The sequence below is a fragment of the Panthera leo genome, chromosome B2 (genome assembly GCF_018350215.1).
Source record: "Panthera leo isolate Ple1 chromosome B2, P.leo_Ple1_pat1.1, whole genome shotgun sequence".
NCBI classification, from domain to species: domain Eukaryota; kingdom Metazoa; phylum Chordata; class Mammalia; order Carnivora; family Felidae; genus Panthera; species Panthera leo.
Window position 1 is genome coordinate 45,032,655 of NC_056683.1, and position 18,013 is coordinate 45,050,667.

The following is an 18,013-nucleotide window of genomic DNA, read 5'->3' on the forward strand; positions in this document are numbered from 1 at the left end:
CCATCCCACGAACTGCCAAGTCCTGACCTGAGCTGAAATCAAAGAGTTGGGCCCTTATCTGACTGAGCCAACTAGCCAACCCAGATTTAGCATAATTCTTAAGGGCCTGAGGAATTTCAAAATGGTAAATGAGCCCTGACTTCAACTTCAAGTCACCAGCTGCATTTGCCCTAACAAGTGTGTCAGCCTGTCCTTTAAAGCTTTGAGCCCAGACGTTGATTTCTCCTCTCTAGCTATGAAAGTTCCAAATGGCATCTTCTCCCAATACAAGGCCGTTCCATCTACGTTGAAAATCTGTTGTTTAGTGAAGCCACCTTCATTAATTAGCTACATCTTCTGTATAATTTGCTGCAGCTTCTACCTCAGCACTTGCTGCTTTGCCTGTGGTCTTTTTTCGTGGAGACGGCTTCTTTCCTTAAACCTCAGGAGCCAACTTCTGCTAGCTTCAGGACTTTTTTCCTGCTGCTTTCTCACCTCTCTCAACCTTCCCAGAATTGAAGAATTAGGGCCTTGCTCTGGACTAGGCTTTGGTTTAAGGGAATGTTGTGGCTGATTTGATATTCTATCCAGATCACTAAAACTTTCTCCCTATCAGCAATAAGTCTGTTTGCTTTCTTCTCATTTATGTATTCATTAGAGTAACACTTAATTTCCTTCATGAACTTTTCCTCTGCGTTTGCAGTTTGGCTAGGTGGCATAATTGGCCTAGCTCTTGGCCTGTCTCGTCTTTCTGCATGCTTTCCTCACTTAGCTTAATCATTTCTAGCTTTTGACTGAAAGTGAGATATGTGTGACTCTTCATTTTACTCCAACACTTGGAGGCCTGTAAGGTTATTAATTGCCCCATTTCGGTGTCTCAGAGAATAGGGAAGCTCAGAGAGAGGGAGAGAGATGGGAAACAGCTTCTCCATGGAGCAGTCAGAACACACACATCACTTACGGATTCAGTTCAACATTTTATGTAGGCACGGTTCATTACAGTTAAAATAGTAATACCAAAGATCACTGATCACAGATGACCATAACAAATACAATAGTAATGAGAAAGTTTGAAATAGTGCGAGAATTACTAAAATATGACATGGAAACTCAGGAAATACTGTTGGAAAAAGGACACCGATACACTTGCTCAACACAGGGGCGCCACCAACCTTCAATTTGTAAAAAAATGTAGTATCTGCACAGTGCAGTAAAATGAGATATGCCTGTAAATTTTGGAAATTTTGTTTATATTACATAGAAAATATTTACTGAGCAAGTATACCCAGGTATTATTTTAGTCACAAGTACTATTCTAAGACAAAAGGCCTGGCTGCTGATAACATACAGCTCATGTTTCAAACTTCAACTCAGGCTGTTCCTCATTGCCTTTTTTTATTGGAATGTTATGTTTTTAGTATTTGTAGCATAAAAGGGTTTGAAATCCTTTTTTTGAGGTATTGACACCTTAAAAAAAATACTGTCCTGCATCAGATAACTTCAGATTTGGCAGTAGGTTTAGATATATTTTAATTTATATTTTTGGCTCAGTTTGAGGTTTCATATCTTTAAAATGGTATGTGAAACTTGACCTTTCACATGTTTCAGAAAGTTTAAAACATACATGAAGATCTTCTTAGAATCTCATTATTACATAAAATAATTTCAGGTGATGATACAGTAATAAGGACACTGACTTCGCTATTAAAAATGGGGGTTTTAAATTATCAGCTCATTGATCATGGTCTTGTTTCTTAATCTGTTTTCTAGCTTAAATAACAATTGGTCCAATGTATCTACTAGAATATGTGATGTGGAAGTTGTTATAAAGTGTTATTTCCATTCTTTCCCTTTCCTCTGTTAATCCTGTTTCCTGTTTCTGCTCTCATCTGTAGAGGATGTAAATCTGTAACACTCCTCTCAGATATGACTTTCCTGTATATGAAGCCATTTGTAAACTATTTTAAAAATAAATGTCCTTCAGTATATATTCTCACATATAAGGTAGTACTATAAATTGCATAGTTGTTAGAAACATGTTTTAATTTTTCCCCTCTTTTTCAAGCACTTCATCAAAAATTAGTTTAGAATAATCTCACTGCTACCACTGGTTAATTATAAAGTTCACATGGTCTAAATATTTCTAAAGTAGTAAGCTTTCTGGGACATAACATTGATTTAAAAATTAGTCTTAAAATATAAGATAGAAAATTTAGTGGTAACATACCTATTACAGTGAGAAAGCACAGCTAATGAAGTATGCTTATAGTGTAGTATTTTATCCTTTTTGACTTTCTGTGATAAATTCTTGGGTTAAAAGGAAGTTGTAGAGATGTATAACATTATTTGATCCCAAAGCATTACATTGTTAAATGGTGAAATATTCTTTCTCTTTAGGTTTGCTTGATAATTGATCTATTTTTGTTTGATTGCTTTCCCAATATTTATTCATATATTTCTTCCAGAAAGAATTCAAGGTGGAATTTTTCTAATAAGATGCCTACTTGTTGAGTGGTACACACTATAAAAAATGAGTCTATATACAAAAACAAAACACACCCAAAAATGTGGAACTTACCTGGAGAATAAGAGCAGAGATTAAAATTATTTTCTTATAATAATTTTCTTGATGTTTATAGAGAGTATCATATAAAGCATAATTGAAGTTTCATTTATGTATTATGTGATTTTAAATGTTGCATAAGTTGTATTTTTATAGTGATATTTAAAAATACTGTTTGTCCTAGTTTTCTTTTATTATACCAGAGAATTAAAATTGCCTTTTTCATTGTAATTACTGTCATACGCTAAAGACTAAAACTTGACTGAAAGGTAGTTTAATTTTAGTTCTAACTATATTAATGAATTGTTGATATGTTAACTATCAATTTATTACTCTCACCTCTAATTTTTTACTAAAACTCCTTTCGAAGCTGTGTTGGTGTTCAGTGAGTAATTTTAAAAAGGCTTCTTTCTACTTAATGGTGTATTGAAATTAATACTAGTCATCGTTTTTTCTTTTGAAAAGACAATAAATCTAAAATCTACCACACGTCTTATGTAAGTTTAGATAAACTGCAGTAGGTATATGCTAAACATTTAAATGGTTCTATTCATTCTACAGCTGTTCTTTTTTCCTGCTTTGTAAAATAATTTTTTTGGTTTAGTCTTTTTTCTAGACATTCCTATCCTTGACTTTTCTTTCCAGATTTTGTTTCCTAGCCTGTTTGCCATGTTTCCCTTCTTACGTGTCAGGAAATTATCCTACCTTTCTCCATTTTGGTAAGATGACAATTTATAAAAGAAATCAAAACAATATATTCAATATAAATAGGTGGTGCACATTGATTTTTCTTTGTAATTGTACTAAAAGTGTACATGTTTGTCTGTCTATTCTAACCCTTTTGGTTTTCCATTTGAAAACAAAACTGATGTTGGAAAATTTTTCCTGATTAGTGTGAGATATTCTTTTGGTAAAAGTTTTTTTTGTAATTGAAAACTGCAAAAGTCCATTTATTTTCTCCCAAAATTTGATATTTCAGTTTGACTTTTTAAAATTCCATGTCTTCTTAGACAATATGTAGAAATGTAAATGGCTGGCAGAGGGGCAACGTAATTGCAAGAGTTAAGTGACTATCATGCCTTTCATGCCATGTGTACAGTATAAATCTACTCTTATCACTCTTAGGCAAATTTAAATGTGTTCAAGTAGATCATGAGTCCAAAATGTGCACTATTTTACTAACCTGATGGCTTAAATGGAGGACCTGAGAGAGTTTTAGAATAGTAAAATTATTTGTCTTGGTGTTGTAGCCCCAAACTGGACATATGGAAGGCATTTTTACATGAGCATGGTCTATAATTTTATAGATCTACCTTTTATTTATCCTTTCAGTTTCATTTCTCTTCATTCCTATGTTTTTCTGTTTGTTTCTTTTTCTTTCTGCAAGTTGCTTAAATATGCATTTGAAAATAATCTTCACATGCCAAAATTATTGGATTGTACTTTTCTAGATTTTTGTGTCGGTTGTCAATACTCACATGTATCAGCAGTTTTTTTAATGTTTATTTTTGAAAGAGAGAAAGAGAGAGCATAGGAGTTGAAGAGGGGTTAGGGGGGGTGGGGGAGACAGAAGATCCAAAGCGGTCTCTGTGCTGATAGCAGCAAGCCCGATGCAGGGCTGGAACTCATGAACTGTGAGATCATGACCTGAGCTGAAGTCGGTTGGAATGCTCAACCAGGCACCCCTCAGCATTTTTTAACCCTTCAAACCATAGCAAGTTTTTAACATCTTTTAAATATTGGTTTTCTTTATGAAATTTACAAATAAAGTGAAATATTTAAAAATATATTTAAACTTAAGGTCTTTCACATTATATAATGCATTTGCCATTAAAGCCACTGTGTCTCTTATTATGGTTTATTATATTTTATAAGTACATATGAACAATTATCAAGACTCAAGACCAAAATTAAACTCCTTTGATTGCCTCTTGTGATGTATTAACCTCATGACTAGATAGAAGATAGAACACACAAAGTAATCCAGAATGTGAAAATGGAAAAGAATTAACAGATCAACAGATCCTTAAATTTGTTATAAAATGCATATTGTCAAACAGTGATACCTTTGTTAACCCTTAAAATTTTTTTCTAAATTAATTACTTTGAATATGAAAATTGATGAATAAGCTTTGAGGGGAGTAATAGTAACTATTTGTAGATGTCTGTTAAGAAATACAAATCACTGAGTTTGGATATTTAAATATTCGACAGAAAACATTATAAATATCCAGGCAATGGTAATATACAGAATTTTTTCTGTCTTCTAAACCAAAGATAGCTGTTGGCATATCAGTTATCTTGACTGTGATTGATAGCCTTAGTTTGGAATGTAGGATAAAGGAAGATTACATTGACAATGGAAATGTCTGGAGTTATCCTTAGGATACTTGGATCACTTACAGATTTCTAGGCTTCAAAATTAAAGATCACCTCTTTCAGCAAGGTTTTCTAGATCATCTAGAAAAAGGGAAGATAGTATATACCATTGTTTCAGAGATACGAATTACATAGGCTTTAAACCCAAGTTACTGAATCAAAAGTTAACCAGCCTCTGATGGTGGGGAAACATGTGAACCATCCTTGTAGCGTTTTTCCTTGATACCCAGTTTGCCTTCGATTTGTAACTTATAGTTCCTAAACATGGTAATGTCTAAGCAAAAGTGCAGTGAACTATGAACAGTTTGAATCCCAGCTACAACATGCTGTGCACACACAGACACACACACACACACACACACATATAAAGACTCATTATGCTTTCACTTTACATTGAGAAATGCAATTGGAAAGCATACAGTTGAGTCCTTAAAATTCGAATATTAGGATACTACTTGAAATTTAAGACAAATTTTATGTGTTGAGTTTCTGATATATTGTAATCAATTATGAGTTGAAGTAGATTATGCTTTTTTTATTTTTTAAACAAGCAAGACTTAAGATTACAAGCTTTTTTATGATGCCACAATTTTGGGTTCAGATTTATATGTTTCAGTAAGAACTTTTGTTGAAGTCTAAGTCTCTATTAGAAACAGGAACTCTATGTTGTTAATAAAGTCTTCTAAAATGTATTCAGTAAAGAGGATGTTTGTTTCTAAGGGTGAGTGTTGTTTTCCAAATGCATATGAAAAGCACAGGTTAACTTGTGAGTCCTAGTGGTACTCTTTTTAATGTATAGTTTGTTAAAAATCCAGAAACATTCTTTTTTATCTTTTAAAATGTAGTTATCTCTTAGTAGATGTGTTTAATTTTATTCTCCAGATCTTCTAAATTTTGATGACATAGCTTCCTCAGAAAACTTGCTACATCTCACTGCAAATAGGCCGAAAATGCCTGGAAGAAGGTTACCTGGCCGCTTCAATGGTGGACATTCCGTGAGTTACACTTGCTGTTGTAAAACACAAAAGTTTCTAAGAATGAGGGAGGATTTATGCCTCCACCAAAGTTTAAAAATCAGGAAGATAGCTGTGATACTTAAGTGGCAAATGGTTGGTTATATTTAGGGAGATACGAGGTTATGTTCATTGCAGAGAGACTTGGAATGGAAGGTTACAGAATCAGGAATAAAGAATTGTCCTGAGACCATAACCACAAAAGCACAGTGTCAAAAGAGGTCAGAGTATCTGTGTAATCTACCCATCTAACAACAATAATTAGAATTGAGTGGTACCTATTCACTTTAGGAAGGAATGAAAACATTTTTCTCCTGTGCAATAGTCAGTGGTTTTTTGGTAGTATGAATGCTGGTATCAAAATGTGTGGCTTCTTTTTATGCTTTCTGGACTTTGCCTGGGATACTGGTAGTGCCTTAATACACTAGCTCTTAAGTGTTGCAGTGCTTTTAAATTACTTAAGTAGAGAAAATTTTTGTTGCGAAGAGGCAGGCTATTTTTACCTTGAAGACATGCAAGTTTGTTGTTCAGCTTGAAATTACATACTATCCTGTTAACAATGATGGAATATCTGGAATAGTAGCTGCTACTGCTAAAAACAGTGATAATAGTTACTTAGTTTATTATCCAAATGTTTATTGCCTTTTCCTTTTTTGGTATGTTCTGTTTCTTGATTTAAAAAAATCATTTAGCCAACTCAAAGCCCAGAAAAAATCTTGAAGTTACCAAAAGAAGAAGATAGTGCCAACTTAAAGCCATCTGAATTTAAAAAGGATTCATGCTACTCTCCAAAGGTGAGCTGAATTGTGGCCCAAGATTTATATAATTTGTAGGATTCTTTGTGAATAGCAAAATTGTGGAATTTAAAGTGTCTTTTCTTCTTTCTTCTTTCTTCTTTCCTTTCTTTCCTTATTTTTGGGAGAAAGCACAACAAGGGAGGGGCAGAGAGAGAGGAAGAGAGAGATAATCCCAAACGGGGCTCAAACTCATGGACCATGAGATCATGACCTGAGCTGAAACCAGGAGTCAGACGCTTAACCAACTGAACCACCCAGGCATCCCTTAAATTGTATTTAAGAAAAAAGTTGTTTCTACCAAGAAATAAAATAATTCCTGCTAAAAAATTGAGTTATGAAAGTCACACTATCCTCTGTAGCTCATTTTGTAGAGGACCTTATTGTAAATGAGTAATATAAATGTTAAATACTTCATACTATTTTTTAAGGCATAGCTCATCCATCTGTTTCATTTTCTTTTTTTTTTAATGTTTATTTATTTTAGAAAGAGTGTAAGCAGGGGAGGTGCAGAGACAGAGAGAGAGGGAGACCCAGAATCCCAAGCAGGCTCCAGGCTCTGAGCTGTCAGCACAGAGCCCGATGCAGGGCTGGAACTTGCAGACTGCGAAATCATGTTCTGAACCTAATTCGGATGCTTAACTGACTGAGCCACCCAGGCGTGCCCATCTGTTTCACTTTCCCATTAAACGTACACTCTGTGTTCCAGAGGCCATCACTTGTTTATTCCTAACCTAGCTTGTTGTTTGGCACCATAATGAGCACTGAATATATCCTGGAATAATGGCAGAATACATGGATTCTTCCATTTATTACATGGTGTTAAGACTCTTCTAAACTCTTGTCATTTTTATGTAAGATAGTATTATCACATCCTATACACATCTTAAATTCAAGTTCATGTTTCCTCCTTAAATTCATTCCCGGGCATTTGGCTACTGCTAAAATTTATCAGATACATTTAATCTGATTCTCTCAACTGTCATCATTAGACTGAAATTCTATTTCGTATTACTTTAGTGAAATACTCCAAGAGCATCAGGCCGTGGATTGATGTTAATGCCTTGCTAAATTGTTCATAATTACTTTTAAGTGAACCTCTTAGGATATGTAATATGGAGGATCAAAACAACACCCTAATGGGACACAGGGCACCCAGACGGCTCAGGCCATTAAGCATCCAACTCTTGATTTTGACTCAGTTCATGATCTCATGGTTCATGGGATTGAGCCCTGTGTCGGGTTCTGCACGGACATGACTGCATGGAGCCCGCTTAGGATTCTCTCTCTCACCCTCCCTCTTTCTACCCAACCCTGTTCGTGTGTGTATGCGCATTCTCTTGCTCTCTCAAAGTAAATAAACATTAAAAAAAAAACCCACAGCACCTTAAAAATGCTGATATATTCTTGTCTCTAGATGCGCCACTGGGAAAACCATTCGTAAGATAAATCTAATAGATTTTTCTTTTCTTTTCCACTTTTTTGTTCTTTTTATTGATAAAGCCCTTGACATTTCTCACATAAACCCCTAGTGATTGCAGGTTTATTCTTTGGTGGTTTGGTGGTTTTACCAGTTGTGAATATTATCAAACTGATTTTTGAATTTTCAAGTTTATCATTTATCTTGAAGTATTATTTTAATTATCTCCTTGCTATAAAAATTTTTATGAAAGTTTTATAAGTATAAATACAATAAATTAACATTTGCTATTATGTTTTCAGCCATCTGTGTACCCTTCAACACCTTCAAGTGCTTCTAAACCAAATACAGCTGCTTTTTTAACTCCATTGGAAATCAAAGCTAAAGTAGAATCAGATGATGGGAAACAAAATCCCTTGGATGAACTTAGAGCTCAGATTATTGAATTGCTGTGCATTGTAGAAGCGCTGAAAAAGGATCATGGGTAAGTAGTCCTTGTTTTCTTTCAATACTACTTACAAGTATGTAAAGAATTCTTTCATGTCAAGCAGAGATGTAATCTGCCAAATTTCTGGTATAAGCAAGTATATTTTCAGTGAAATTTTCATTAATAGTACTCTGCAAAAATCTTGAATTTGAAAATTTGTTCTTGTAGCTTGATTATAGAAAAGGTATAATATGTAGGTATAATTTAAGGGTACAAATTTTCTGGTCAAACAAAGGAGTTAATTAGTCTCAAAAATATTAGGAAAAGTCCTATTTTATTTTTTTTTATTTTTTATTTTTAAATATAAAATTTATTGTCAAATTGGTTTCCATACAACACCCAATGCTCATCCCAACACCAATTGTATTTTAGATCTGGAGTGTATCTATATGTAGATTTACTTTTCAGAGGAACTGGATCACTGTCTCTGCTAGGGTTGAGATTGGTATTTAAATAAAACCAATGGGTTGTGTTTAGGTGATTTCTAAGGCTGTTCTCTTAACTCTGAAACTTTTGGTAATGGCGTATGATGAGATCCTAAGTGAAAGTTAGGGACTGTCTAGAGCCAGAATAAATGTAAAAGGTCACCTCTGATAGCCCCCCTCTCTTCTTTTAACTAAAGAGAGAAAGGTTCAGAGAGATAAAGCTCTTTACCTAATATTACACAGTTCTTAATTTTTTTTTTTAACGTTTTATTTATTTTTGAGACAGGGAGAGACAGAGCATGAACAGGGGAGGGTCAGAGAGAGGGAGACACAGAATCTGAAACAGGCTCCAGGCTCTGGGCTGTCAGCACAGAGCCCGACATGGGGCTTGAACTCACGGACCGCGAGATCATGACCCGAGCCGAAGTCGGCCGCTTAACCGACTGAGCCACCCAGGCGCCCCAAGATTACACAGTTCTTAAAAGGCAGAGCTACAACTCAAATCCATTTTCTGTTGGTTTAGAGATATTTTCTATAACCATTATTATTTGAATTTTAAAACTTGTTAACATTTTAAACATAATTCTGCAAAGGACCAGTAGGTAAAACGAATCAGAGATCAGCTGATCTAACTGAACTGAGGCTGAGGGCTCAGGTTCTCTTCCCCTGTCTCAGCTTCCCTTGTAGCCTCTAAAAGTATTTGATGGAATCCGAAATCTGGAATAAAAGTCATTGCCAGAGGGGCGCCTGGGTGGCTCATTAAGTTGAGTGTCTGACTTCGGCTCAGGTCATGATCTCTTGGTTTGTGAGTTCAAGTCCCCCTGCATTGGGCTGTCTGCTCCCAGCACGGAGCCTGCTTCAGATCCTCTGTCTGCCCCCACTCCGCCCCTCTCCTGCTCGTGTGTGTGTGTGTGTGTGTGTGTGTGTGTGTGTGTGTGCGCGCGCGTGCGCGCGCGATGGCACCCTTTCTTTCTCTCTCTCTCAAAAATAAAATAAACATTAAAAAAAGTCATTGCCAGAAACCAGGTTACCTCTGAGCTGAATTTATCATTTCTCCCTCAATTCTCATTTGCATTGGGTTGTTTATTAAAAACAATATTGAGATTAACAGTATGACGTATTTATAGTTGCAGAGCACTTTTATAAATGTCTCTTTAGGTAGAAACAAAAAAATTTACCTTGAATGACTACTTAAATAAACGTACTTATGTGTATATATATTAGAGAGAGTGTGTTTATAATTTGACACATGATGGGCCTTTTCTTGAATCCTTCAGTTTATCTGAGTCCTGCAGATTTTTTTCACAGATTCCACAATATACACAGTATAAATCGTAAGTTCATTCATCTAGTAAGTATTTATTGAATACCACCCATGTATGAGTTAGAGAACTCTCCTAATTTGTTGATTTTGGCATTTACATTTTTGATACCAAGTATGCTATTTTTAATGAACTAATAATTATGTTTACAAATTGCCTGTAGTGTTTTTTTAATGTTCGTTTATTTTTGAGAGAGAGAGAGAGAGAGGGAGGGAGGGAGGGAGGGAGGGAGGGAGGGAGGGAGACACAGAATCCGAAACATGTTGGAAGCTCTGAGCTGTCAGCACAGAGACACTGGGAGATGCTTAACTGACTGAGCCACCCAGGTGCCCTTGCCTGTACGTGTTCTTAAATTAGCTATTGGATGAATAAAATCTTTATGATTTATATATATTTTAAAACATATATATCAGATATTTTAGAAGTCTTTCCAAAGGCCAAATGTTTTCAAAGTCTTGTTTCCTCTGGGAAAATGAAATGGATAGCAGATTTTTTAATCTGAAAAATACAGGCATCACAGGATAATGGATAAATACATACTGGTATGTTGATACAACAAAATACTATACAGTGTACAGCAATAAAAAATAAATGGATTACGACTACATATGTCAACATGTAATTAATCTGAAAAAGATTGAGGGTGGAGAAGGCAAGTCAGAGAGCGACATGCTACAGTATTTACGTAAAGTTTGAAATCAAACAGTAAGTGTGTTGTTTCAAGATATATTCATATATGTGGTAAAATTAGAAAGAAAAGAAATAATAAATACTCTAAAACTTTTCCTATGAAGGAGAGGGGGAAATAGATTTGAGGGACACTGAGTATCAGAGGTACTGGTAATAATAACTTATTTCTTAAGCTGACTTGGAGTTCCAGGGTTTTTGTTTTATGATTATATCTTTATAGCTTACAAATACATCCAGAGTCTTTATGCATTCAGTATTAAAATCTAAAATGTTTGGAACAAATCATTTAAAAAATTTAAATGATATTGACATGGAAAGATTGACAAATATATTAGTAATTTCTTTCTTTAGTTGAAAAGTTACAGAACAAGATACATAGTTTGATCTGTTCCTGTAAAAAGGAAACAATGTTACATAAAAATTTTATATTATAAACGTGTTTTTAAAAAGAACAATAAAAATGTGAGAGTGGTACTAAATTATCAGATCAAAGAGCAAATAGAATGATGTAATGCTATTACAAATATAGATAAACAGAGCAGGATAAATATTTTAGGAATATATCTTCATTTAGGTATAAATATAATAAACTCAGAATAATAGAATAATTAGAAAAAGGAAGCATTATTTAATTTAGTGATAACATTTTGAAATACAAAGTTAATATTTTAGCACATTTTCTATCATATACCAAAATAAACTGTAGATAAATTTGAGTTAAATATTTAAAAAATTATAGTCAGCTGAAACAGTAGAAACTCTCAATATAGTTTTATAATCATTAAAACCACAGAAGAAATTAGTTCAAAACTATATAATTAAAAACTTCCTTTCTTATATATTCTTTCTTCCTTAGCATTTTCATGTGTTTTTCAAGCTCATATTTCTATAATACTCTTGAAGATCATTTTCAAGGGGCTGAAAATGTCTGTCCTTGTCCATACTTTTTGATTTAGAAATTTGATATATCTGGTATATTAATGATGTTAAATAAAATTCCTATTCTTTCCATCTCCCCAAAACCCAAGTAACCAAACAAAAAAACTTGGATATTTGAGTGTCAAGCAATAGTTATCAGAAATATGATAATTTTAGCAGCACGGAAGTATTTTTAAATACTTTGTGAAAAGACACAATATGGAGTATATACTTACAGCTGTGGAGGGAAAATGACTATAGAAAAAGAAGGAAACACAGAAAAATGAAAACATGAGTTAAGGAGGAAGGATTGTTGGCTAATGTTTTTTTATTGGTTTGGTAATTTTAATGTAATGTTTCATTTGAAAAAATACAGAAAGAGAAATGTACAGGTAAATCGTGTTAAATCATTTGCCTTGTACTGTGACATGTTTTGACATTACCAAATCACTTGGGTTTTGTCCAGCCTGGGAAATGCATGATAACTGAATATGGAAAGCTGCTTCTAAAGGCCAGTTATTATTTCTTTATTTTATCATGAGCTGCTCTGTATTCACTTAAAAAAATTGCTTTATTGCAGATAGGTTTGCCATGGTATTGCTGAGCTTTTAAGTGTTGGGTTGAACCATTCCAACCAGAGAATTTGAAGTTTTTCTCAATCAGTATGGCTATTTTCTTTAAAAAAGTTTCCCCCATGTTTTGGTCTGTCAGGTAACAGATCCTGTTAGTCAAATATATTGTTTAAATGAAAGACTTAACAGTAATAAATTGTTTTTAGGAAAGAACTGGAAAAACTACGAAAGGATTTGGAAGAAGAGAAGGCAATGAGAAGTAATCTAGAGGTAATTCATTTCTCCTAACATTGAGATAGTAGTCAGCATAAATCAACTAGTCAGCATAAATCACCATCCCAGCTAGGTGATTGATTTCACTACAAATTATGCTATCTTAAGTTGGACACTCCCTGCTGCTTGATAGCCATTTAATTAATCTCTTGTTGACTCCCTGTCACATTCCGTTCATTCATTCAGCAAATACTTTTGAGCACTAACTCTCTTAGGCAGTGCATGAGGCATAAGGTATATATATTCTTAAATAAAACAAACATGATTCTTGCCTCGTAAGTGTGTAGTTCTAGATCTTTTGAACTCAACATTGCTTTCTTGAGCTGTGTCTCTCTTTTTTACACAGTTACCTTTTTTTCCCCTTTCTTTTCTTTCTTTTTAAATGTTTCCATTTTTATTTTTTGCCTGGAGGCAAGGGTGGAGGGGGGTAGGTGTGATAATGGGATGGCTCTAGATTTGTTGACTTTGATTTCTTCACTGAGAGTTCACTTCATAACCATCATGTTAACATCTTCACTCTGTGCTGATGACCGACAATTTCATTTATTTTATCTTAACTTTTTTTCCATCCTCACTGACTTTGGTCTTCATTTGTATACTTCTTTTCTGCATATTTCAAAGAAAGCCTATTCTGCCTTTTTTCAAAGGCTCTTCCCATTCTGTATTTAAGTATTTCATACGCTTCCCTGTTTTTACCTGTTTCTCTTGTTTGTGAAACAGAACATGGGACTTGCTAAGAAAAACTTGAGCTCCTCTTCTGACTTACAGTTGTGACTTTCAGGTCTAAACTATGTGTCAGGTTGGCACCTTCTGTACATTATTAATGGACACACATATCAACTTGTAAGGATTATTGTTCTTGTTTTAAGGATGAGGAAACTAGGGTTTAGAGTGATTTAAGTCAGCAGTGGAGCTGAAATCTTTAAAAGAAACAGCCAGACTTCGGAAACTTTGCTTTTAGGGATTAAGTTATACTGTTTGAACTTGAGTTATACTGTTTAACCTCCTTTTAGCTTTAGTTGTTAATACATGTGAAGGTATTTGGCAGATTACCAAACTGCATTTTTACTCTTATATTGGACATACCCATTTTATTGGCACTTTCCCTTTTCCTATGAAAATACTCTATTTTTCCCCTTTTCCGAAAAAGCAAAAGCCCCCTTTCAGGTCCAGCTGCCCTCTTGATCTACTGTAGTTTTCACTTTTCGTTTGAAGTTCATTTATTGCAAAGCAGAAACAACCAAGGTAAAATGTTCCTTCAGAACTGCCCCGGCCCTCCTTTCTGTATCTGCTCTCTTTTCCTACCTGTGCCCACAGAGTATCTATCGTGATTAGCTCTGTGCCTCTCCCTTCTGAATCTGATTCATCTTTTCCCACCTTCTGTCCTGTTTACAGCTGCTAGTCTCCCTGGATGTTCCACTGTGAACTTAGAACTCTCATGTCCCCTTTGACACTCATCATCTTCTGATTTTCTGTTTCTGTTGATGGTTTCATTGACTTTCAAGTCTTGAGACATGGTACTTCCATTCTAAAGCCATTCCCATTCAGGCCTGCTAGCTTGACTCCCTCACCTTTATCTCTTTGTTTCTAGTGTTTGTCTTTTTCCCTTGCTCTTTATCTTCTCTTTAGCTGTTTAAGTTTCTCTCATTCTTATCTCAGATTAATCTTTCTTGCTCAGTACTTTGAAGAACTTTCTGTTACTTGGTGAATGAAATTCAGACTTCTCAACTTAGCATATGAGGTCTTTTATATCCTGGTCCTAGTTTATCTTTCTTTTCTTGTTTGCTGATTGATCTCAGTTGCCCCTCACAGTTAATTTGTCTGAATTTTTGCTCTTATTGTATTTTCTTGGATTTTCCTTTTGTGTCATCTTCTCATGCATAAGTTCTACAGATTCTCAAAGCTCCCCAACAACAGTCACCTTCATTAGTTAGTACCAGTCATCCTCTGATTCAAAGTAATTTTGTCTTTTTCCACATTCATGTTCTTTAGTTTTGAAAAGGATAAATAAGTAATAATTTTGCATCTTATCACTGTGACATTAAGGACTTATTTTGCCCATCTTGTAGACTGTAAGACTGTTCCAGGGAGATCTCTGTTTCATCTTTGTCCATAGCTCTGAGCACAGTGCTTTACGCATATTAGATAGCTAATAAATTTTTTCAAATTAAAGAATACATATTAAAAATGTCTTAAATTCCCAGTAATTGCCAGTGTGTAACATAGTAGAAATTCAAAAATAATAATAAGTTTCTTGAGGCACCTGGGTGGCTCAGTTGGTTAAACGTCTGACTCTTGATTTCAGCTCAGGTCATGATCTCACGGTTGTGCGATTTGAGCCCTCACATCGAGCTCTGCACTGATCATGGAGCCTGCTTAGGGTTCTCTGTCTCCTTTTCTCTCTGCCCATCCACCCCCCCACTCCCCGCACTTTTTCTTTCTCGCAAAATAACACATTTAAAAAAAAGTTTCTTGATTTTTATTCCTCATCTTTCCTACATACACATATGTATTTCCTACATACACAAATATTTCCTGCATACATACATGAAAATAAGGTAACAAGGTAAGCAAGAGGAAACTAATAGAGTGTTAAATTTGTATATATGATTTAATTTGTCATAAAAATCATGAAAAGAGTCCAATGAAATATTTCTTTTTTGAAGACTTTCATTTGATTCGATTTTTAAGCAAAATCAGCTGTTACTTAGCCTCACACTGATTTGTGTTATAATTTTTTTTTTTCCTAATGGGGAAAGTTTGACTCTTGTATTTATAAAAGCACACTTAATAAGACATTAGAGTTTTAAGATCATACCTTTAGAGGAGAAATTATATTTCCCAAAGATTAAAAGTAGTACTTTGAACTCTGAAGTTAACATATGGTATTAAATTATCCTGAGGGATGATAAAAAAACTAAAGGTGAACAAGGAACATAAGTGCTAGAAGAGAAACTCTAGCAATAAAAATACCTGCTTGAGGGGCGTCTGGGTGGCTCAGTCAGTTAAGCATCCGACTTTGGCTCAGGTCTTGATCTCACGGTTCATGAGTTCGACCCCGCGTCAGGTTCTGTGCTGACAGTTCAGAGCCTGGAACGAACTAACAAACCATTCTTGAGTAGTTAGAATCCCTTAGGAGATTGTGAACATATGGAAATCATACATTTTGACCGTGACAAAATGTTTATCATTTAATAATAAAGTATTTGTCAGAGGTTAGCCATAGAATGTGTTATTTGTATGCAATGTTGTGGACAGGGATAATGCTATCAAGAGAAGGTAAGGCCTAAATATTCTTGCATGCAGTGAAAGGTCAGAGATCATCAGCACCTTATGTAATTGGGAGGATTAGAAAATTGTAGGTGTCAGAGTCTGAGACCCTATCTATACAAGTTCCATACCACTTGCTAGTGTGGAGCTGTTGGCATGGTATTGAATCTTGTGCTCAACTCTGTTAGCTGTTATGTGTCAGAATTAAATAATTCTGTTCTCAGTTGTGAACATGTAATGAATTTTCCTAATTCTCTTAAGTTTCTTAAATTGTGAATTTCAGTTAAGTGAAGGATGCCTTCTGCCTATAGGTGAAAATATTTCCAACACATTGACTGAATCTTAGGTATATTCCTGTGTTTTAAATAATAATTTAATCTAGAACGTACTGTTTATAGATAAGGAAATTGAGACCAAGTGAGGTTAGTGATTTACCAATATCACATAGGTAGTAAGTGATAAACATAGAACTAAATTGGTCCTTTATTATTATTATTTTTGTAGTTCTATATGGCCCCCCTTTGTTTAATTACAGGTACTTGTACATTTCTTAATTTGGTTTCAAGGATTCTCTTGTTCTTTGGAGGGTTAATTTTCTTACAGTTCTTTCAGAGACTCACGTTACTTAACATTGTTCTGGCTGAAACAACTGTAGTTACTTTTTGGTGTTTCCTGCCATTTAGGAACTTGCACTGTGATGTGACCTTCTATTAAACTTGTTCTATACTGATTACACCATTAGGAATTGGATCTTAGAATGGAAATCAAAATCTGGAGGCTTGAAAGTATGATTGGATCTTAATGACAGAATACAGTAAAATTTACTAAAGATATGTTATCTATTATCAACTTAACATTTTGTATTTTAGGTGGAAATAGAGAAGCTGAAAAAAGCAGTCCTGTCTTCTTGAAATGGCATGGGCCCATGTTCTTAATGTTCCAGGGATTCAGAAGCAACACTATGAACTTCACCTGACTTGTTACTTAAAAATAACAAATGCTGATATCCTGATAAATATGAGTATTTGAACTATAATCTGTAGAAAAGTAGGGAGAGGGTGGATTTTTTTTATATATATTTTGTTTTGCCAATATGAAAAAAAAGAGGCCTTAATTCTTATGTGCTGGAATTGCAAACTTTTTTTTTTTTTTTTTAGTTTGCTTGAAAATACTACTGAATCTGTATAAAAAGGAAAGTTCACAATCGTTTTTTTATTGAAACTTGTAGTATTATTTTTAAAGAGATCTATACTATAAATATGGGGATATCTTTACAAATAATCTGTAAAATATACTATTTGAGAGGGACAAATTAGCTTTATAGTAACTATAGCCACTACTTTTCCCATAATATGTAAGGGATATAAACTTTGTATATATATTTTTTTTACTTTTAGCTTCTTACCCAGGATACACTGTTGTGCCTGTTTGTTTGCAGTGCTGTTTATACTCTGGGTGATGAAATAGGAGTTTCCTAGCTATAAACCAGATTACTCACCCATGCATATAGTAATAACTAATTAAATAATCAAAATAATTTCAACTTTTAGAATATTTTATATTGCTTGCACTATAGGATTCATAAAAGGAATTTAGTTAAAATGTATTGGATTGTTAACTATATTTGGGAAAATATGAGCTATATTTTAAAAAATCATTAGGTCTAAGGAACTAAAAATGTCAATTTAACCCTTAACTTGTGCCTAGAAACTACAGCACATATAATATGCAAACACCAGCCTTACTGCTGTACTTTCCTGCTTATTTTACAGGCTCAGATATTACTCATTTCATGATCTTGTGATTTACTTCTTCATGCTCCTCCCTCTGATTTTTAATACTGATAACACAAGGAGAACAAAACTAAGAACATTCAGAACTTCAGTGTGAGGTTTCATACTTTGACAA

The 18,013-nt window shown here is 34.3% G+C and overlaps 1 protein-coding gene across 1 annotated transcript in view; it reads left to right on the plus strand.

Annotated features, from left to right (window-relative positions):
* The window catches only part of LOC122220000 (CD2 associated protein), a 137,398-nt gene extending 119,822 nt beyond the window's left edge, over positions 1-17,576 (plus strand). The window contains exons 14-18 of the mRNA XM_042938997.1: positions 5,804-5,916; positions 6,627-6,728; positions 8,451-8,632; positions 12,769-12,832; positions 16,975-17,576. Of these exons, the coding sequence (XP_042794931.1) occupies positions 5,804-5,916; positions 6,627-6,728; positions 8,451-8,632; positions 12,769-12,832; positions 16,975-17,016 (503 nt within the window). The 3' untranslated portion in view covers positions 17,017-17,576. The remainder of the gene's footprint in view (positions 1-5,803; positions 5,917-6,626; positions 6,729-8,450; positions 8,633-12,768; positions 12,833-16,974) is intronic.
* The last annotated feature ends 437 nt before the right edge of the window (positions 17,577-18,013 follow it).